The following is a 23,000-nucleotide window of genomic DNA, read 5'->3' on the forward strand; positions in this document are numbered from 1 at the left end:
CCAGCTTGAGCATAAGCCTATCAACTATGATCCTTAGCATAGAGTTTAATAAGACCTGAATCTTTGGGACTAATGCCTTGCTCATTTAGTGGCTCAGCTGCCCGACTCTTGACTATGCCAAAGGATATTTTTTGCACCCTGAGAGAAAGAGTGGTAGAGAACCACTATATTGTAGAATTTCAAACACATCAGTTTATCTAAGGGGGTCAGGCAGCTGAAAAAATTAAATAAATTTACCAAAAAATTTCAAACACATCAGTTTATCTAAGGGGGTCAGATAGCTCAATCCATCCATAGTTATCCAATAGCTTTGCAATCATCCATACTATCTCCCTTCCAATCCCCAGAATCCCCGAGTCCCAATGGCAGAATGGAACCTTGAGATTTAGAAGTATATTTGTCTTTTTTGAAACCTAATGCAATGTGTAGAGCTAGAGAGAGACTAAGAGAGTTCAACAATTTAAATACAATTTTCTATTATCAAAACTTGATGGAAATAGTTTTAGAAGGTGTGAGGAAGTGAGTGTGAGAGAGAAAGAGTGGTAGAGAACCACTATATTGTAGAATATAGATAATTTTGAGTGAAATAATTACAACCAAAATTTTGAATCTCATAATAAAGGACTATAAATAATTTTATATTAAAAATAGTAGTTGAATAGTCTTTTAAAGATATAATGATAAAAGGATTTTGTATTGAAACATAGTAGATTAGGATAACAAATAATCCTAATCTACTTTGAAATAATATTTTTAAAAATACAACTTTGAAATAATCCAAACTACATGGTTTAGACTCCATAACATACTAAGACTATAAATAAATTTCAATTGCTCCAAGAACATCACAAGAGAAATAAATTTTGAGCCTGTCTTAATATCCGTTAAAACAACCTACACCAATATTGTTTTCATACTTATAGAGCACTTACCTTCATTTGAATCATTTAGTTTCTCTTGGAGGTCGAGAGATTTTTCTTCCTTTCCACTTGCTGGAGAGTCATGATCTTCAACTTCTTGTTGGCCTATTTACAACCCAAACAATTCACTAGAAAATTAGAGAACCATCTAGAACAGGCTCCATCTTAAGTTTGAGCGTATGGTTCTATCGACCCATAATTATCAAAGACATATATCATCATTTTAATGCTAGCAATAATAGGCTCACACCAAAGTTTGAGCATTGAAAATAAAAACTCCATGGGCTATAATAAATTATAACTTTGAAACAACCCAAACAATTCACTAGAAAATTAGAGAACCATCTAGAAGAGGCTCCATATTAAGTTTGAGCCTATGAGTTGTTGTAACACCAGACATCAGTGCTGACTTGTTAAAACTATTATCCACTAATACTGCAAATTAAATATGTTTAGGTACCGCTCTATTGTAGGTCTCATGTCTTGGCATTCCCAAAATCACTCCACAGATGGTATACAATGCATTCCTGCAGATTGCATGGCACGGAAGCACATCGATGAGAAATGGCCAAACTTTGCAAAGGATCCTTGTCATCTGCGGCTTGGTTTGGCTATGGATGGGGTTAATCCATTTGGTTTACAATCCACAACATATAGTGTCTGGCCCGTAGTAGTTGTGAACTATAACATTCCATAATGGATGACAAGCAAGAAGGGGCATTTGATATTGAGCTTGATAATGCCCGGTCGTTACAAGGTAAAGAATATGGATGTATATCTTCAGCCGCTTGTTGATGAGCTTAAGGATTTGTGGTCTGGCATCAAGGTGGTGGACAAAAGCAAGTGTCTTGATAGACAAACAGCTTACATTAGACGCATACTTATGTGGACTATGCATGACTTCCCTAAATATAGGGAGTGTTTAGTTCTTCAAACTAGTGGCTAGAGTTGTGACGGATAGAGTTGTGACTCTGACCCCCCCCCTTCACGATTGCACTCACAGCAAACCCCTCCTTCACGATCACGCTCACAAAAAACCTCTCCTTCACACTCAAAGCATACCATTGCATCGGCCTCGAGCCGACGTATTCATCATATCAGACTTTCATAAGCGTCTCATCCTTGTTGCGGGGATGATGATGTAGTTTCTCCTATACCTCCGTTGCACAGTGCTCAGAGCATGCCGAGGAGTGTCCCAACCACTATAGAGGAGATGCTAGAGGCTTCAAGCGATGAGGGTTCTCTAGATAGGACTTTGACAGTATATGGCAAGGAGGTGCCAGAGGGGTACTCATACCTCATCGATCGTGCGACTGGCGAGATCATCATGACCCCTTAGAGGAAGCAGGTTATGAGTCACATGCGCCAATTGTGTAGATAGGTCTTTTAACATACTGTGATGGTCACTTGGAGATCTCAGAAGAAATCCTCCAAGGACTACCCACATACATACATACATACTGTATGTATGTATGTAGGTAGGTACCTACGTACTATATATATATATATATATATATATATATATATATATAACATATTATCTTGTAAATTTGTGTAATATTTCGGGAATGCAATGCAGGAATGCAAGACAAACTAAGAAAAAAGTGTGGAGCAAATGTTATATTATAAAATGTTGTTTTGATACAAAAAATTACATTTGGAAAAAATCGAAGAAAATTTTGTAATGTCTTTTTCAAACCGGCTAAATTTGGGAAAAACCGGATTGAATTTATAGTAGGGGGTTTCACCATTGGTTTAAATAATATTTTTTTTGTGAACACTGACCTGAATCTGTTTTCGATGTTGTTGCTGCACCTAAATCTGCTCCTATAATTACTGTTGTTGCACCTGCATCTGTTTTTGATGTTGCTGCACCTGAATCTGCACATTTTGACATCGAATGTAAGAATCCAAATTTTATATTGAAACAAAATTTGCATTCATAACGCCATATCAAGACATCACCTGGAGTCTTTTCGTCTCCTCTTGCTACAATCTTTTCATTGCTTGTAGGTGTTGCTACATCACCTGGTACCGTTTTGTTTTGTAGCGGGTCATCTCCTCCTGAATATATACGTACGTAAAGGTAGAGAAGACATAATGTTTACTAAAACTTGTAGACATTGAATGTCACAATCAAATTTTTACATTGAGACAATATTTGAGTTCATAATGCCATATCGACACTGAAATCAACATATTTATGTACTCTTGCTTGACCTCGCCCCTCCTTCGAGCCCACTGTTCCATCGCGCCCAACCCCTGCACCCTCTCCCACCCCCTGGTTTTTTTCACCTAGTCGGTCCCCCCTTCTTTGCACCATCCTTCCCCACCTTTGCGCTTAATCAAGCTGCCCCCCTCCTCTGTCCCACGCTGCTACTCGCTGCTTCACCTCGCCCCTCTCCTTCGAGCCCACTGTTCCATCGCGCCCGATCCCTCCACCCTCTCGCACCCCCTGGTTTTTTGCACGCAGTCGATCCCCCTTTATTTGCACCGTCCTTCGCGCTTAATCAAGCTCCCCCCCTCCTCTATACCACCGTCGCACTCACCTCTTCTTCTTGAATGCTAAAGCTTTTCAAAGTCAAAGAGACCATGCCTTCTTTACCTGCAAGAAAATCAGGTGGTTGCTTAACATAAACCTTTTCTTGGAGATCATCACTAAGGAAAGCACACTTCATAGAGTCGCTCGCTATTGTGGCTCCCCCCCCCCCCCCCCCGGTTCTCTCTTTGTCACGGTTCCAGCCCCCGCCCTCTTACTCTATGTCCGCTCCCCCCCCCTTCTCTCTCTCTCTCTCTCTCTCTCTCTCTCTCTCTCTCTCTCTCTCTCTCTCTTGGGAAGCACAGATCTGTATTACTGAGTATGAGAAATCCCCAAAGTGCCAGTGGTGGCCTACTGTGGGGGCATACAAACATAGTATCAGTGGGTGACCTGCATGGTCACAAGGTCATGGTGGTGTGTGATAGGAGTGCAATATGAACCACAGTGGTGGGGTGTACTCCCATCTGGCATGTCCACCGACCATCCTGAAGAAAAGTGATGAACGGCCCCATTTATGAATGAAAGCCTGTCGTCTGTCCTGAGCAGAACGAGACGGTCGACAAGAAGCATCATAAATGGAGCGAAGCGAGCGGATCAGATCCACCCAGATCATGACAAGGGTGTCACGTGACGATGGGTGTGTGTGACCAAGAACATGTATGCAACGTGATCTCCAAATGTTCCACATAGCAATCGCAGAGATCAATGTGAAGACATCATCCCTGTGCCAGTGCTCCAAGTGGCGTGAGTCTGGAGGGATCATACTGAGGCATCCCCGCGAATACCCCATCGATGTAAGCATAAGAACAGGGTCTGTATCCTCCCCCTCAAAAAATATATGTGGGCCAGGCCAAGGGAGAAGCCACAACACAGATCCCCAGCTGAGGAAGCTTGCATGCAACCCTGCCCTGCTGAGCAGTAAAGCCACTGCTCTCCACACGGAGAAGGCAGAAGAACAGGACCATAGGCAGTGGGCCTGAGACTCTGAAACATGTAGATCACAGCGGATGCATATGGGATCATGACCCATCTGAGCTCCCCAAGTGCCAACTGCAAGACCCGCATGAGCAGCCATCCAAAAGAAGAAAGTGATCCTGCGGGAGATCCTCCATCTCCAGATGGAAGACCAAAACTGTGTCAAAAAGGCATGGGAGAGACCAGCATGAAGCCATGTGCCTAAGCGAGTCGGTCTATGCAATGAACGACGAAGCAAGCAATGTCTCCCGATGCGCACAGAGTATGCAAAGAAAGATGCATGACGAGCCCCTGCGTCCACAGCTGGCCACTCCCACTCTCCAGGGTCCCAATACAACTGCGAAGGGGGCGTCCCTCCCAAATCCATAATCGCCAACTAGGGGCAATGTCAATGTGAAAAGACGGATCCACCTCCCGCCTTTTCCTATATGACCCCACCACACGAATGGGAGTCCAATCATACTGCCTCAACTCCTCCACGCATCCCAAACCATGATACTGCAATCTGACATGACCAAAGCAGTCAGGGACACCCACAGGGATAAACAACATAGGATACAGTGTGAACTCCAAACAAGAGATGGGGTGCCCTCATCACCAAACATACATAACCAGCCAATGTGCTCCGGCATCTCATGTAAACCACGAACGGCGCTGTCGCAGAGCGGAGGAATAGCTGCATCAATCTCGGCCAAACGAGGGATGACACCCCTGCAAATGGAGAACTCCTATAAGATCCGCTTGGAGCTGACGTGTCTGAGACCATACATACATAGAAGCAGCAGGACCATGATCCCAGGAAGCCCAGTCAATGTGCATCCTCTGTCCAAGCTGACGACCCCCTGCATCCAATACATGTGGACTCCAAATGAGTGGCTGACGCTCAATCTCAGGTAATGAAGCAGGAGGACGTCTCCGCAAACTCTGCCGCATAGAAGACCAAATGTCCAAAATAGAGCGCATAAAGGGAGACAGGTGAGATGTCTGCAAAGGCCCATCCGAAAAAATATAGCGAATGCCGGCAGACCAAGTGTGACCATCCCGAGTACCTAAGCGAGGCGACACAGAGTGCAACATTGATCTGAACAACATCTTCCAAGATTCAGTTTCGGGAAACAAACCACGGACAATGAACTTGGTAAGTAAAGCACGACACTACATCTCAGGATCAATAATACCAAGTCCTTCCTCTGTCGTGGGCAGGATAATCGTTGCCCAACTAACTCTAGCTCTGGTGTCAACAGTGCCATCCCGACCACTCCATAGAAAGTTGCGGATCAGGCGTCGTACTTGCCGCAATACACCCGTATGAAGCATCCAGCATGAAGCAATGTACCAAACAAAGGCCAGGAGGACCTGGTTGGCCACAAGGGCCCGTCCTGCAAGAGACAAGTGCTGAGCTGACCAAGGGCATAGCTTCCGACGAAGCGACTGCAGAACCGGATCAAACTGCTGCTGAGGTGTAATATCCAATCCAACTTGAAAACCCAGATAACGACAAGACTGTCCTGGCTGCAACCAAGTAAACCCCTCTGCAATACCCCAGGTCGGTGCATCATCTGAACCAACAAGCATACCATATGATTTGTGCCAGTTGATGCGGGCACCACTGGCCAAGCAGTAAACATCCAAAACTGAGCGTGTAGCATCAAGGGTGGCAATGGCATAAAGAACCATCAAAAGAGTATCATCAGCATACTCCTGATCAACCAAATCGCGCTCACCCGCTAATGGCAAAGCAACACCCTGTATATCTCTCTGACGTGCATGAATGAAGTCCGAGAGCGCCTCGCCCACAAAAAGGTATAGATATACTGCCAGAGGGCAGCCCTGTCTCACTGAGCGGGAGATGTCAAAAGATCTGCCAACAAAACCCCCAATAGTGACTGCACTCGATGCTGACCGATAGAGAGCAGAGACTCCAGTGATCCACTGCTGCGGAAATTCCATGCGCAAAAGAGTCCCCTCCAAAAAAGGCCAGTCCACCCTGTCGTAGGCTTTCTCAAAATCGAGAAACAACAAAGCAAGGGGGGTGCTAGTAGAGCGAGCCCACTCGACAGCCTGGTGATAGCAAAAAATGTTATCCAAGATGCTGCGATCCTGGATAAAAGCAGTCTGAGATCCATGAACGATGTCAGCAAGAAAAGGTCTCACCCGAGCTGCCAGCATAGTCGCAAATATCTTATATACCGTCGAGAGGAGGATAATAGGTCTCCACTGACGCAAAAGTGTGGTATCCCCTCCCTTAGGTATAAGAGATATAAGTCCTGAGCAAAGAGAACGTGGCATAGAACCCGAATCATATATCTCCTGTAGGCCGTGAAGCAGGACCCCAGAGATAGTATCCCAATGTGTGACAAAGAACTGTCTGGTAAGACCGTCATCTCCCGGGCAAGAAAACGGGATCAAGAGCATCCACTGCCTCTCGTAGCTCCTGCACTGTAAACCGTGAACAAAGAGTGCGGGCCATATCAGCAGTGACAGAGCGTCTCGTATGAGACCACACAGTATCTCTGGCATCCTCAATCTCAGCTGTGACCGGATCAGCGCTGAAAAGAGTCTCATAATAAGAGGTGGCAACATCAAGAGCACGGTCTGGGGGTGTCTGCAAAAGTCCCTGGTCGTCTAGAACAGTACGGAGAGTAGTACCAGAGGGTCTCTCCCTGTGTGCAGAAAAGAAGTCTTTGTTCATCCGGTCACCAAGCGCTACCCAACGAGCCGTTGTCATGTGACTGGAGAACTCAGAGCGTCTCTCCTGAATCTCCCGAATCTTTGCAAGAATCTCAGCATGGGTACCAGCATAGTGTGCATCACCCGAGTGGGACTGTAATAGCCGTTGGACCGAAGCTAAAGGAGCAATCAAAAAGCGCGCACGCTGAGCCACTGCACGACGGCAAGCGGAGGTGGTCTCTCTGCAGGATGTACTCGACTCTGAAAGCACGACACTGCATCTCAGGATCAATAATACCAAGTCCTCCCTCTGAGGTGGGCAGGATAATCGTCGCCCATTTAACTCTAGCTCTGGTGTCTACAGTGCCATCCCGACCACTCCATAGAAAGTTGCGGATCAGGCGTCGCACCTGCCGCACTACACCCGTATGAAGCATCCAGCATGAAGCAATGTACCAAACAGAGGCCAGGAGGACCTGGATGGCCACAAGGGCCCGTCCTGCAAGAGACAAGTGCTGAGCTGACCAATGGCATAGCTTCCGACGAAGCGACTGCAGAACCGGATCAAACTGCTGCTGAGGTGTAATATCCAATCCAACCTGAAAACCCAGATAACGACAAGACTGTCCTGGCTGCAGCCAAGTGAACCCCTCTACAATACCCCAGGTCGGTGCATCATCTGAACCAACAAGCATACCATATGATTTGTGCCAGTTGATGCAGGCAACACTGGCCAAGCAGTAAACATCCAAAACGGAGCGTGTAGCATCAAGGGTCGCAATGGCATAAAGAACCATCAATAGAGTATCATCAGCATACTCCTGATCAACCAAATCGCGCTCACCTGCTAATGGCAAAGCAACACCCTGAATGTCTCTCCGACGTGCATGAATGAAGTCCGAAAGCGCCTCGCCCACAAAAAGGTATAGATATACTGCCAGCGGGCATCCCTGTCTCACTGAGCGGGAGATGTCAAAAGGTCTGCCAACAAAACCCCCAATAGTGACTGCACTCGATGCTGACCTATAGAGAGCAGAGACTCCAGTGATCCACTGCTGCGGAAATCCCATGCGCAAAAGAGTCCCCTCTAAAAAAGACCAGTCCACCCTGTCGTAGGCTTTCTCAAAATCGAGAAACAACAAAGCAAGGGGGGGTGCTAGTAGAGCGAGCCCACTCGACAGCTTGGTGATAGCAAAAGATGTTATCCAAGATGCTGCGATCCTGGATAAAAGCAGTCTGAGATCCATGAATGATGTCTGGAAGAAAAGGTCTCACCCGAGCTGCCAGCATAGTCCCAAATATCTTATATACCGTCGAGAGGAGGGTAATAGGTCTCCACTGACGCAGAAGTGTGGTATCCCCACCCTTAGGTATAAGAGATATAAGTCCTGAGCAAAGAGAACGTGGCATAGAACCCGAATCATATATCTCCTGTAGGCCGCGAAGCAGAACCCCAGAGATAGCATCCCAATGTGTGACGAAGAACTGTCTGGTGAGACCGTCATCTCCCGGACAGGAGACGGGATCAAGAGCATCCACTGCCTCTCATAGCTCCTGCACTGTAAACTCTGAACAAAGAGTGCGCGCCATACCAGCAGTGACCGAGCATCTCGTATGAGTCCACACAGTATCTCTAGCATCCTCAATCTCAGCTGTGACCGGATCAGCACTGAAAAGAGACTCATAATAGGAGGTAGCAATGTCAAGAACACGGTCAGGGTGAGTCTGCAAAAGTCCCTGGTCGTCTAGAACAGCACGGAGAGAAGTACCAGAGGGTCTCTCCCTGTGTGCAGAAAAGAAGTCTTTGTTCATCCTGTCACCAAGCGCTACCCAACGAGCCGCTGTCATGTGACTGGAGAACTCAAATCGTCTCTCCTGAATCTCCCGAATCTCTGCAAGAATCTTAGCATGGGTACCAGCATAATGTGCATCACCCGGATGGGACTGTAATAGCCGCTGGACCGAAGCTAAAGGAGCAACCAAGGAGCGCGCGCGCTGGGCCACCACACGACGACAAGCGGAGGTGGTCTCCCTACAAGAGATGCTGGACTCTGTGATACAGGTGGCCAAAAACTCAGCATGTGAGTACTGTGTAGAGGGATCATGAGGTATAGGATCAGCACTACATATCTGAGAAACACGATCAGATAAATCAGGATCTGAGAGCAATCTGTCCGGAATCCTAGATCCCCGCCTCCCAGCAAGGGGACGCGCAAAAGTAATATCCAAAGAAAGAGGACTATCATCGGACATAGAAGTGCCAGGGCAAATACAGATGGAGCCACCCAAGAAAGAAGCCCAATCTCCAACATAAAATCTATCCAACCTCTCTAGTAAGCGTCCCTGCTGACATGAGAAGCTTAAGGAGCGAGGATGGTGAGCAAAAGAAGGCGTATGCCACGCATCCACAACATGAATACATAACAAAAATCTCTCCAAGGCATCCTGCTCTGACCGCGCAATAGATGTCAACACAGGGGCAATCTCCGCCTGGTAGTCCTGTGGAGACTCAATGTTGTTGAAGTCTCCTCCGACAACCCAAGAATCAACTGACAAAAGCATAGGAGAGATGGCATCCACCAAGAGGCTCCAAAAAGCCGAACGTGCTCGAGCATGGGTCGGAGCATAAATCGTCAAGAAGCCAACCCAAGCATCCGCAATCCTCAGTACCACAAACATTGCCCTACCAGGCACCAATATATCATGCTGACACACCGAGCTCACAAAGGCGGAGCTGATAGATATGCATACCCCACAACTGTGACTAGAATCCCCAATAGATGGTGACCAGTAAGTACGGGATCCAGTGCCCAAAAGATGACCAACGGGATGTGCCAACTTATGCTCCTGCAGCATCAAAATGTCCACAGGTGATGAAGTGGCACTAGCAATCTCTCTCTTGAGGCGGGATGCTCTGTTCCCAACTAACCTTGAAGTGCGTAAACCATTAACATTCCAAGAGAGGATACGCATGATAAAAAACCGAGAGTAAAAACTGTACATCCAAGAGCAAAAAACTGTACATCCAAATGAAGGCCAACGCAAATACATCCATCAAGGCCAATGCAAAGGCAATCTGAAGGCATGAAACTGTACATCCATAACCATAGCCATAGAGGCCAGAACAGCAAGGCAACCATAGTAGCCCCGGATAAACATCCAACAAGGTGACTGGCCGGTCTATACTCCTGAAAAGGGAAACCACAAGACTACATCCCAAAAAGCAGTATATCATCCATGATGAAAAGCGCATATAGCATCCCTGTAACAATGCAGAAAAAACTGTCCACATCACAATCTCTGCCTCTTGGAGGAAGCTGTCAACTCCAAAGAACCAGCCTGCGGCGGAAGATGTGCAATCCTCTTCCCCATGGCAAAAAAATGAACATCTGCAAGCCACTGACTAACCACAATCTGCATACATCTCAAAACAACAGCCACCCTCTTGACGCCCCATATCTTCATCGAGGAGGGCATCGTGAAGGAGTCCTGTAGACAAATAACCGGCGGCAGACAGAAACAGTAATCTGCATCCAGCCACTCGATAGCGCCACAACAGTGAGGGAACAGTGACTGGAACCAGGCCGTATCGAGCGGAGAGCCAAGCCAACCCTGCAACTGGGAGAAAGTGTGAGTACTAACATGCTGTAAAACACTCTCCTCAGACCAAACCTCAGAGCCAGCAAAAGGTAATACAAAGGAACGTAGCGGACTAGAGAGGCCACCAACAAACTGAAAACCTGAGGTAACTCTAGCAGATCGCTGTAACATGTAGACCCTGATCACAAAGGGGCCTAACTCATGAGCACTGCTCTCAGCGCGATCTGCTCCCCAAGCTGGCGGGCTGTAGTCCAGGAACGCACGAGGTACTCGGGGAAGTGGCGGAGGAAGGGGCAGCAGCGGTGTAGAAGCTGGAGGAGCAGGTAAAGCCCAGGGAGTAGAAGGCCTCACGGGACGAGGCAGAGGGGATCGCTCGTCAACCTGCATGGCGACAGGCTCAATAGGCAGATCCATCTGGAGAGGTGGCTGAGACTGGGCAGATCGGGGGGATGCCCGAGGAGAGGGTAAGGGTGGAAAGTGGGAAGCCTGAAGGACAGCAGGTGGAAGCTGACGGTCAGGCTCTAAGGAGAACTGAGTGCCAAGAACCGAAGAGACTGCCAGCGAAAGAGGCCTGGCAGAAGGCTCAAGCTCAACAGTCGCTGCAGGAAGGTCGTGGAGCTGTCTCTGTTGAAAAGTATGACGGCGCGGCACTGGCCTCCACTCCCCAGCTGGAGGAACAGGAGCAGAAGGGGGGGGATGGCGACTCAAGGAAGGAATGTCTGTCTGAGTCGGAGTCTTCCCATTGTGCTGTTGCTGGGCTCTGGTCTGGTCACCGGAGACACTGGCCAGGTCTGCCAGTGACAAAAAGGCGCTGGGTCAAGCCGCAACCACCGCGTCCAGTGACGAGAATGGAATCAGGGATCTCTGAAGAAGCAAACAACTGAACTCGAGGAGGCCCAGCAGAAAGGCGCACAAAGCCAGGAACAACAGTCCCCAGGTCGGACGCCACTCTCTCTCTCTCTCTCTCTCTCTCTCTCTCTCTCTCTCTCTTTTCTTTTTTTTTGGGAAGCACAGATCTGTATTACTGGGTATGAGAAATCCCCAAAGTGCCAGTGGTGGCCTACTGTGGGGGCATACAATCATAATATCAGTGGGTGACCTGTATGGTCACAGGATCACGGTGGTGTGTGAGAGGCGTGCAATATGAACCACAGTGGTGGGGTGTACTCCCATCTGGCATGTCCTCCGATCATCCTGAAGAAAAGTGAAGAACGGCCCCATTTACGAATGAAAGCCTATCATCTGTCCTGAGCAGAACGAGACGGTCGAGAGGAAGCATCATAAATGGAGCATAGAGAGCGGATCAGATCCACCCAGATCATGACAAGGGTGTCACGTGACGATGGTTATGTGTGACCAAGAACATGTATGCAGCGTGATCTCCAAATGTTCCACATAGCAATCGCAGATATCAATGTGAAGACATCATCCCTGTGCCAGTGCTCCAAGTAGCGTGAGTCTGGAGGGATCATACTGAGGCATCCCCGCGAATACCCCATCGATGTAAGCATAAGAATAGGGTCTGTATCCTCCCCCTCAAAAAATATATGTGGGCCAGGCCAAGGGAGAAGCCACAACACAGATCCCCAGCTGAGAAAGCCTGCATGCAACCCTGCCCTGCTGAGCAGTAAAGCCACTGCTCTCCACACGGAGAAGGCAGAAGGACAGGACCACAGACAGTGGGCCTGAGACTCTGAAACATGTAGATGACAGCGGATGCATATGGGATCATGACCCATCTGAGCTCCCCAAGTGCCATCTGCAAGACCCGCATGAGCAGCCATCCAAAAGAAAAAAGTGATCCTGCGGGAGATTCTCCAACTCCAGATGGAAGACCAAAACTGTGTCAAAAAGGCATGGGAGAGACCAGCATGAAGCCATGTGCCTAAGCGAGTCGGTCTATGCAAAGAACGACGAAGCAAGCAATGTCTCCCGATGCGCACAGAGTATGCAAAGAAAGATGCATGACGAGCTCCTGGGTCCACAGCAGGCCACTCCCACTCTCCAGGGTCCCAATACAACTGTGAAAGGGGCGTCCCTCCCAAATCCATAATCGCCAGCTGGGAGCAATGTCAATGTGAAAAGACGGATCCACCTCCCGCCTTTTCCTGTATGACCCCACCACACGAATGGGAATCCAATCATACTGCCTCAACTCCTCCAAGCCTCCCAAACCATGATACTGCAATCTGACATGACCAAAGCAGTCCGGGACACCCACAGGGATAAACAACATAGGATAGTGACAGTGTGAACTCCAAACAAGAGATGGGGTGCCCTCGTCACCAAACATACATAACCAGCCAATGTGCTCTGGCATCGACCACGAACGGCGCTGTCCCAGAGCGGAGGCTCTCTCTCTCTCTCTCTCTCTCTCTCTCTCTCTCTCTCTCTCTCTCTCTCTCTCTCTCTCTCTGTGCTAAAACTATAGAAAACCTGAAAAATTATTTTCCTGAGCGAGCCGGGAGGAGGCGGCCTGGGGGCGACGAGAGTGGAGGAGGCGGTCTGAAGGGTTAATTTAATTTTGGGCGTTTAGGGTAAGGCTACGTGCTGGAGAATGCAGGCCGAAGGGGAGAGAACGCCGGGGTTGAGCGGGCTGAAAAGGCAAAGCTAGGCTGGCTGGGTCGGGCAAGCTGGACCGGCAGAGCAGGCTGAGCTAGGACGGCGGAGCTCGCTAGACCAGGCAGGCGCAGGCGGAGAAGCAACGCGAGGGCGGAGCTTGCAAAAGTAGGCGGAGCAACAGAGGGTGCAAGCGAGACGGAAGAGCGTAAGTAAACAAGGCAGCAATGACGCGATAGCACAGCGGCAACGCGCGCGCAAGAAGCAACACAGCAGAGCGCGCGACAGCAGGGAGCTCACACCAACAAGCCACAACGGGGGGGGGGGGGGGGAAGCGACTGCTAGGGATTGCAAACCAAGGTGCGGCACGCAGAGCTGAACACAACACGCTCCTCTCTCTCTCTCTCTCTCTCTCTCTCTTTTTTTTTTTTGGGGAGCACAAATCTGTATTACTAAGTATGAGAAATCCCCAGAGTGCCAGAAATAGCCTACTCAGGGGGCATACAAACTATAGATCAATCAGAGACCTGTAAGTAGGCAGTGCTAGATCACGGCGGTGCGTGAGATGTATGCAATATGAACCACTGTGGTGGGGTGTACTCCCATCTAGCATGTTCTCCGACAATCCTGAAGAAAAGAGGCGAACGCCCCCATCTATGAAAGCCTGGCGTCTATCCTGAGCGGATCGTGACGGACGACAGGACTCATCATAAATGGAGCGTAGTGAGCAGATCAGATCTACCCATATCATGACAAGTGTGTCGCATGTCGATGGCTGTGTGTGACCAAGAACATGGAGACAGCGAGCTCTCCAAATGTTCCACATCGCAATCGCAGCAATCACAGTGAAGACATCGTCCCTGTGCCAATGCTCCATCTGTCGTGACTCTGGCGGAATCATACTAAGGCATCCCAGCGAATACCCCATCGCTGTAAGCATAAGAACAGGATCTGTATCCTCTCCCTCGAAAAATAAGGCAGCTGGACAGGACCACAGGCAGTGGGCCTGAGACTCTGAAACATGCAAATCACAGCGGACACAGATGGGATCGTGGCCCATCAAGGCACCCCATGTGCCAACTGCAAGACCCGCATGAGCAACCATCCAAAAGAATAAAGTGATCTTGCGTGGGATCCTCTAGCCCCAAATGGAAGTCCAAAACTGTGTAAGGAAAGCATGGGAGAGACCAGCATGCAGCCATGTACCCAAGCGTGTCGGTCGATGCAGCGATCGACGGAGTAAGCAATGCCTCCCAATGCGTACTGAATACGCAAAAAATGATACGTGCCGAGCCCTCGGCTCCACAGAAGGCCACTCCCACTCACCAGGGTCCCTCCCAGATCCATAGTCGCCAACTGGTGGCCATATCCATGTGAAAAGATGGGTCCACCTCCCGCCTTTTCCTGTAAGAACCAACCACACGAATGGGTGTCCAATCATACTGCCTCAATTCCTCCGGGCATCCCAAACCATGATACTACAATCTAACATGGCCGAAGGAGTCAGGCACTCCCACAGGAATAAATAGCATAGGCCAATAGCAATGAGAGCTCCAAACAAGAGATGGTGTGCCCTGATCACCAAACATACATAACCAACCAATGTGGTCCGGCATCATATGTAAGCCCCGAATGGCACGGTCCCAAAGCTCTAAAATAGCTGCATCAATCTCTGTCATCCGTGGAAGTACACCTCTGCCTATAGAGAACTCCTCCGCAATAAAATCACCCGGGAGCTGTCGTGACTGAGACCAAACAAGCATAGAAGAAGCTGGCCCACAATCCCAGGAAGCCCGGTCAATGTGTGTCCTCTGTCCAAGCTGACGACCCTCTACATCCCGGACATGGGGACTCCAAATGAGGGGCGGACGCTCAATCTCTGGCAATGAAGCAGGAGGACGACGCTGCAAACTCTGCCGCATGGAAGTCCAAATCTGTAATATAGAGCACATAAATGGTGACAGATGATCAGTGTGCAGAGGGGCATCTGAAAAAATGTAGCGAATACCAGGAGACCAAGTATGACCATCACGGGTACCAAAGCGCGGTGACACTGTATACAAGACTGATATAAAGAGCGTCTTCCAAGTTTCATTGCCCGGAAACAATCCACGGACAATGAACTTGGTAAGTAAAGCGCGGCATTGCATCTCAGGATCAATAATACCAAGACCTCCCTCTGCAATAGGCAGTATGATCGTCGCCCAGCTAACTCTGGCTCTGGTGTCAACAGTGCCATCATGACCACTCCATAGGAAGTTGCGGATCAGGCGACGAACCTGCCGCATCACACCCGCATGGAGCATCCAACAGGAAGCAATGTACCAAACAGAGGCCAAGAGAACCTGATTGGCCACCAGAGTCCGTCCTGCAAGAGATAAGTGCTGGGATGACCAATGGCATAGCTTCCGGCGAAGCGACTGCAGAACCGGAGCAAACTGCTGCTGAGGTGTAATATCCAAACCAACCTGAAATCCCAGATACCGGCAAGTCTGTCCTGGCTGTAGCCAAGTGAACCCCTCTGCTACACCCCAAGTCGGTACATCCTGTGATCCAACCAGCATACCATATGATTTGTGCCAGTTGATGCGAGCACCACTGGCCAAACAATAGACATCCAAAACTGAGCGTGTAGCATCTAGCACCGCAATGGCGTAAAGAACCATCAACAGAGTGTCATCAGCATACTCCTGATCAACCAAATCACGCTCACCCGCGAGAGGCAAAGCAACACCCTGTATATCTCGCTGTCGTGCATGAATGGAGTCAGAGAGCGCCTCACCCACAAAGAGGTAGAGATACACTGCCAAGGGGCATCCCTGTCGCACCGAGCGAGAAATGTCAAAGGATCTGCCAATAAAACCCCCAATAGTCACTGCACTAGATGCTGATTTATAAAGAGCTGAAACTCCAGTGATCCACTGCTGTGGAAATCCCATGCGTAAAAGGGTTCCCTCAAGAAAAGACCAGTCCACTCTGTCATAGGCTTTCTCAAAATCGAGAAACAAGAGAGCGAGGGGGGTACCAGTAGATGTGGCCCACTCAACAGCCTGATGGTAGCAAAAGATGTTATCCAAGATGCATCGATCCTGGATAAAAGCGGTCTGAGATCCATGAATGATATCAGGAAGATAAGGTCTCAATCGCGATGCCAACATAGTAGCGAATATCTTATATACCGTGGGGAGGAGGGTAATAGGTCTCCACTAGCGCACAATCCCCTCCTTTAGGTATAAGAGATATAAGCCCTGAGCAAAGGGAACGTGGCATAGATCTCGAATCGTATACCTCCTATAGTCCTCTGAGTAAAGCCCCAGAGATAACATCCCAATGTGTAATGAAAAATTGACGGGTAAGACCATCATCCCCTGGACAGGAAGCAGGATCAAGAGCATCCACTCCCTCTCGTAACTCTTGCACTGTAAACTCCAAACAAAGAGTGTGGGCCATGTCAGCTGTGACTGAGCGTCTCGTATGAGACCAAACAGTATCTCTCGCAACCTCAACCTCGGCTGTGACCGGGTCAGCACTAAAGAGATCCTCATAATAGGTAGTAGCAATGTCAAGAACACGGCCTGGGTGAGTCTCCAATAGTCCCTGGTAATCCAGAACTGCCCGGAGAGTAGTCCCATATGGTCTCTCTCTCTGCGCGGTAAAGAAGTCTTTGTTCATCCGGTCACCAAGCGCTACCCAACGAGCCGCTGTCGCGTGACTGGAGAACTCCGATCTTCTGTCCTGAACCTCCCGAATCTCTGTAAGTAACTCAGAATGTCTACCAGCAAAATGTGCATCACCCGGATGGCACTTTAAAAGCCACTGTACCGATGCCAATGGAGAAGAAACTCAGCATGCATAAACTGTGCAGTAGGAGCCTGCAGTATGGGATCAGCTTCCCAAATCTGAGCAATGCCAACAAATAAATCAGGACTGGAAAGCAACCTATCCGGAATCCTGGACCCCCGCCGAACTGCAAGGGGTCGCGCAAAAGTAATAGTCAATGAAACAGGGCAATGATCTGACATCGAGGTGCCGGGCCAAATGCAAATGGAGCCACCCAAGAAGGAGGCCCAATATCCAATATAAAATCTATCCAGTCTCTCCAATAAACGGCCCTGCTGACGGCGCAATCCCCAGGAGAAGTCCAAGGAGCGAGGGAGGTGAGCAAAAGAGGGCGTACACCATGCATCAACGGCATGAATACATAGCAAAAATCTCTCCCAATCATCCTGCTCTGACCGCGCAATAGAAGTCAACACAGGGGCAACCTCAGCCTGGTAGTCCTGAGCAGACTCAATGTTGTTGAAATCTCCTCCAACAACCCATGAGTCCACTGACGAAAGCACAGGAGACAGGGCATCCACCAACAGGCGCAAAAAAGCAGATCTAGATCGAGCATGAGTCGGCGCATAAATCGATAAGAAGCCAATCCGAGTATCTGCAATCCTCACAATCACATACATAGCCCTGCCAGGAACTAAAATACCATGCTGACACACTGAGGCTACAAAGGCCGGGCTAACTGAAATGCATACGCCACAACTATGACCAGACTCCCCAATAGAAGGTGACCAGTAAGTACGAGACCCAGTGCCCAAGAGACGGCCATAGGGGTGTGCTAACTTATGCTCTTGCAACATCAAAATGTCCACAGGAGAAGGAATGGCACTGGCAATCTCTCTCTTGAGTCGGGAGGCTCTATTCCCAACTATCCTTGAAGTGCATAAACCATTAACATTCCAAGATAAGATATGCATAGCACCACAAATAGAGCAAGAACTGTACATCTATAAGACAATACATCCCATAAGCCAGCATGGCATCCATCCACAAAGTGTACATAGCGTGCCTACAAGATGGCTAGCAAAACTGACAGCATCACAATCTGGGGAACCATAAGACAATACATCCCATAAGCCAGCATGGCATCCATCCACAAAAGTGTACATAGTATGCCTGCAAGATGGCGAACAAAACATATCTGCATCACAATCTCTGCCTCTTGGAAGAGGTTGTCTTCTCCAAGGAAGCATCCTGTGGAGGAAGACAGGGAATCCTCTTCCCCTCCGCAAAGAAATGTACATCAGCAAGCCACTGACTAACCACAGTCTGCGTACATCTCAAGGCTGTAGCTACCCTCTTGATGCCCCAAATCTTCATCGAGGAGGGCATCGAGAAGGAGTCCTGTAAGAAGATCACCAATGGCAAGCAGAAGCAAGACTCTGCATCTAACCACTGTATGGCACCACAGCAGTGGGGAACCAAAGACTCCAGCCAGCCATCGTCAAGATGAGTACCAAGCCAATCCTGCAACTGTGCCAGAGTGTGGGTACGAACAAACTGTAGCACTCTCCTCTGACCATACCTCCGACCCACCAAAAGGTAGAACAAAAGAGCGCATAGGTGCAGAGACACCACCAACAAACTGAAAACCAGCACTAACTCGAGCTGAGCGCTGTGACAAGTAAGTCCTGATGAGAAAGGGGCCCAAGGCATGCATATAGGGGGAGTAAGATTCGTGCTAAACTTGGCCTAAATACTATGCCAACATTGTGAGAGGGAACCGAGGAGCAATCTGTCGGGCCTCAAACTCGTCCTCAGTGAAGGAAGGGTACCAGGGCAGGATGTACAAGGCCCGGCCACCAGCTAAGATGGGAGCAATTGCACAGAGAGCGGCCACTGACGCAGAGTCAGAAAGTAAGGCCATGAAAATCCCGCGGCCTAGGCAAGAAACCTCCACAACCCGGCCCTGGTGGGTCCCCATAGCAGCCTGCAGGTGATCACGCAAAGTAGCTCGGGTGATTGCGCGGCCTGAAATGCGCCCCACAACTGCTGTCTCTCTGAGGACTCGGCTCGAAGCGTCCGCTCCATCCATCACTTTTTCCGGGATCACGAACTGGCGAAGAGGTGGTGGGGGGGCCTCCTGGTGGAAACTCTGGTGGAAACTCGCTACCGGCGTAGACGCCATCCTAGTTGGGGAAACCTGAATAAAGTTGCGGAGAGGAAATGCCAGGGGCCAAGGATAGCAGAAAACCACTCTCACTGCCACTCTCTTTGTCACTCTCTCTACTGCAGAAATCTTAAGAGAGCAATGTCAGAGAGACTGCAAGACCCGCATGAGCAGCCATCCAAAAGAAAAAATTGATCCTGCGGGAGATCCTCCAACTCCATATGGAAGTCCAGAACTGTGTCAAAAAGGCATGAGAGAGACCAGCATGCAGCCATGTGCCTAAGCGAGTCGGTCTATGCAATGAACGACGAAGCAAGCAATGTCTCCCGATGCGCACAGAGTATGCAAAGAAAGATGCATGACGAGCCCCTGGGTCTACAGCTGGCCACTCCCACTCTCCAGGGTCCCAATACAACTGCGAAAGGGGGCGTCCCTCCCAAATCCATAATCGCCAGCTGGGGGCAATGTCAATGTGAAAAGACAGATCCACCTCCCGCCTTTTTCTGTATGACCCCACCACACGAATGGGAGTCTAATCATACTGCCTCAACTCCTCCAGGCATCCCAAACCATGATACTGTAATCTGACATGACCAAAGCAGTCCGGGACACCCACAGGGATAAACAGCATAGGATAGTGACAGTGTGAACTCCAAACAAGAGATGGAGTGCCCTCATCACCAAACATACATAACCAGCCAATGTGTTCCGGCATCTCATGTAAGCCACAAACAGCGCTGTCCCAAAGCTCAGGCATACCTGCATCAATCTCGGCCAAACGAGGGATAACACCCCTGCCAATGGACAACTCCTCCGCAATAAGATCCGCTGGGAGCTGACGTGTCTGGGACCATACATACATAGAAGCAGCAGGACCACGATCCCAGGAAGCCCAGTCAATGTGCGTCCTCTGTCCAAGCTGACGACCCTCTTCATCCAGTACATGGGGACTCCAAATGAGAGGCTAATGCTCAATCTCTGGTAATGAAGCAAGAGGACGCCTCCGCAAACTCTGCCGCATAGAAGACCAAATGTCTAAAATAGAGCGCATAAAGGGAGACAGGTGAGCTGTCTGCAAAGGCGCATCTGAAAAAATATAGCGAATGCCAACAGACCAAGTGTGACCATCTCGAGTACCTAAGCGAGGTGACACAGAGTGCGACACTGATCTGAACAACATCTTCCAAGATTCATTTCCAGGGAACAAACCACGGACAATAAACTTGGTAAGTAAAGCACGACACTGCATCTCAGGATCAATAATACCAAGGCCTCCTTCTGCCGTGGGCAGGATAATCGTCGCCCAACTAACTCTGGCTCTGGTGTTAACAGTGCCATCCTGACCACTCCATAGAAAGTTGCGGATCAGGCGTCGCACCTGCTGCAATACACCCGCATGAAGCATCCAGCAAGAAGCAATGTACCAAACAGAGGCCAGGAGGACCTGGTTGGCCACAAGGGCCCGTCCTGCAAGAGATAAATGCTAAGCTGACCAATGGCATAGCTTCCGACGAAGTGACTGCAGAACCGGATCAAACTGCTGCTGAGACGTAATATCCAATCCAACCTGAAAACCCAGATAACGACAAGACTGTCCTGGCTGCAGCCAAGTAAACCCCTCTGCCAAACCCCAGGTCGGTGCATCATCTGAACCAACAAGCATACCATATGATTTGTGCCAGTTGATGCGGGCACCACTGGCCAAGCAGTAAACATCCAAAACTGAGCGTGTCGCATCAAGGGTCGCAAAGGCATAAAGAACCATCGATAGGGTGTCATCAGCATACTCCTGATCAACCAAATCGTGCACCCTGTATATCTCTCTGACGTGCATGAATGAAGTCCGAAAGCGCCTCGCCCACAAAAAGGTATAGATAAACTGCCAGCGGGCAGCCCTGTATCACTGAGCGAGAGATGTCAAAAGATCTGCCAACAAAACCCCCAATAGTGACTGCACTCGATGCTGACCTGTAAAGAGCAGAGACTCCAGTGATCCACTGCTGCGGAAATCCCATGCGCAAAAGAGTCCCCTCTAAAAAAGACCAATCCACCCTGTCGTAGGCTTTCTCAAAATCGAGAAACAACAAAGCAAGGGGAGTGCTAGTAGAGCGAGCCCACTCAACAGCCTGGTGATAGCAAAAGATGTTATCCAAGATGCTGCGATCCTGGATAAAGGCAGTTTGAGATCCATGAATGATGTCAGGAAGAAAAGGTCTTACCCGAGCTGCCAGCATAGTCGCAAATATCTTATATACCATCGGGAGGAGGGTAATAGGTCTCCACTGACGCAAAGTGTGGTATCCCCTCCCTTAGGTATAAGAGATATAAGTCCTGAGCAAAGAGAACGTGGCATAGAACCCGAATCATATATCTCCTGTAGGCCGTGAAGCAGAACCCCAGAGATAGCATCCCAATGTGTGACGAAGAACTGTCTGGTGAGACCGTCATCTCCCGGGCAGGAAACGGGATCAAGAGCATTCACTGCCTCTCGTAGCTCCTGCACTGTAAACCTCGAGGAAAGAGTGCGGGCCATATCAGCAGTGACAGAGCGTCTCGTATGAGACCACACAGTATCTCTGGCATCCTCAATCTCAACTGTGACCGGATCAGCACTGAAAAGAGTCTCATAATAGGAAGTGGCAATGTCAAGAACACGGTCTGGGTGTGTCTGCAAAAGTCCCTGGTTGTCCAGAACAGCACGGAGAGTAGTACCAGAGGGTCTCTCCCTGTGTGCAGAAAAGAAGTCTTTATTCATCCGGTCACCAAGCGCTATCCAACGAGCCGCTGTCATGTGACTGGAGAACTCAGATCGTCTCTCCTGAATCTCCCGAATCTCTGCAAGAATCTCAGCATGGGTACCATCATAATGTGCATCACCCGGATGGGACTGTAATAGCCGTTGGACCGAAGCTAAAGGAGCAACCAAGGAGCACACACGCTGGGCCACCGCACGACGACAAGCGGAGGTGGTCTCCCTGCAAGATGTACTCGACTCTGTGATACAGGTGGCAAGAAACTCAACATGTGTGTACTGTGCAGGGGGTCATGTGCTATAGGATCAGCACTCCATATCTGAGAAATACGATCAGATAAATCAGGATCTGAGAGCAATCTGTCCGGAATCCTAGATCCCCGCGGCCTTGCAAGGGGGCGCGCAAAAGTAATATCCAAAGATAAAGGACTATGATCTGATATCGAGGTGCCTGGGCAAATGCAGATGGAGCCACCCAAGAAAGATGCCCAATCTCCAATATAAAATCTATCCAACCTCTCCAGTAAGCGGCCCTGCTGACGGCGCAAGCCCCATGAGAAGCCTAAGGAGCGGGGATGGTGTGCAAAAGAAGGCGTATGCCACGCATCCACAGCATGAATACATAACAAAAATCTCTCCCAAGCATCCTGCTCTAACTGCGCAATAGATGTCAACACAGGGGCAATCTCCGCCTGGTAGTCCTGGGGAGACTCAATGTTCTTGAAGTCTCTCTCTCTCTCTCTCTCTCTCTCTCTCTCTCTCTCTCTCTCTTTTTTGGAGTATCCAAGGCTATATTATGTCGTACTGTATCCCATAGACCGCCAAATGGCCTCGCACTGAAACGAGACCCAAGCAGGGGTCACCCCTTCCTAGACTCACTTCTCCAGTTAGCACTTTATTATACACTCTTAAAAGACAATAGCACAAGACAAAATAGCAAAAAGTAATTAACAACTCTGAGCATAGATAGATGACACCACACTGAGGCCGGAACGGCCGGCCCTCCCCCAAGGAAATGATATTATTACTTGGAAGAAT

The 23,000-nt window shown here is 49.1% G+C and overlaps 2 protein-coding genes across 7 annotated transcripts in view; one reads left to right on the top strand and one right to left on the bottom strand.

The window, feature by feature from the left end:
- Window positions 1-23,000, bottom strand: part of LOC147626487 (uncharacterized) — a 376,917-nt gene that overhangs the window by 187,439 nt on the left and 166,478 nt on the right. For all 5 annotated transcript variants that reach the window (XM_086816555.1, XM_086816554.1, XM_086816550.1 and 2 more), the window contains 2 exons: window positions 2,886-2,984; window positions 2,706-2,801 (listed from right to left, as the gene is read on the bottom strand). In XM_086816555.1, the coding sequence (XP_086672681.1) occupies window positions 2,706-2,801; window positions 2,886-2,984 (195 nt within the window). The remainder of the gene's footprint in view (window positions 1-2,705; window positions 2,802-2,885; window positions 2,985-23,000) is intronic.
- The window catches only part of LOC147626488 (uncharacterized), a 235,916-nt gene that overhangs the window by 95,473 nt on the left and 117,443 nt on the right, over window positions 1-23,000 (top strand). The window lies entirely within an intron of this gene.

This window comes from Cibotium barometz, chromosome 22 (assembly GCF_041138505.1).
Source record: "Cibotium barometz isolate CiBa-2024 chromosome 22, ASM4113850v1, whole genome shotgun sequence".
NCBI classification, from domain to species: Eukaryota; Viridiplantae; Streptophyta; class Polypodiopsida; order Cyatheales; family Cibotiaceae; genus Cibotium; species Cibotium barometz.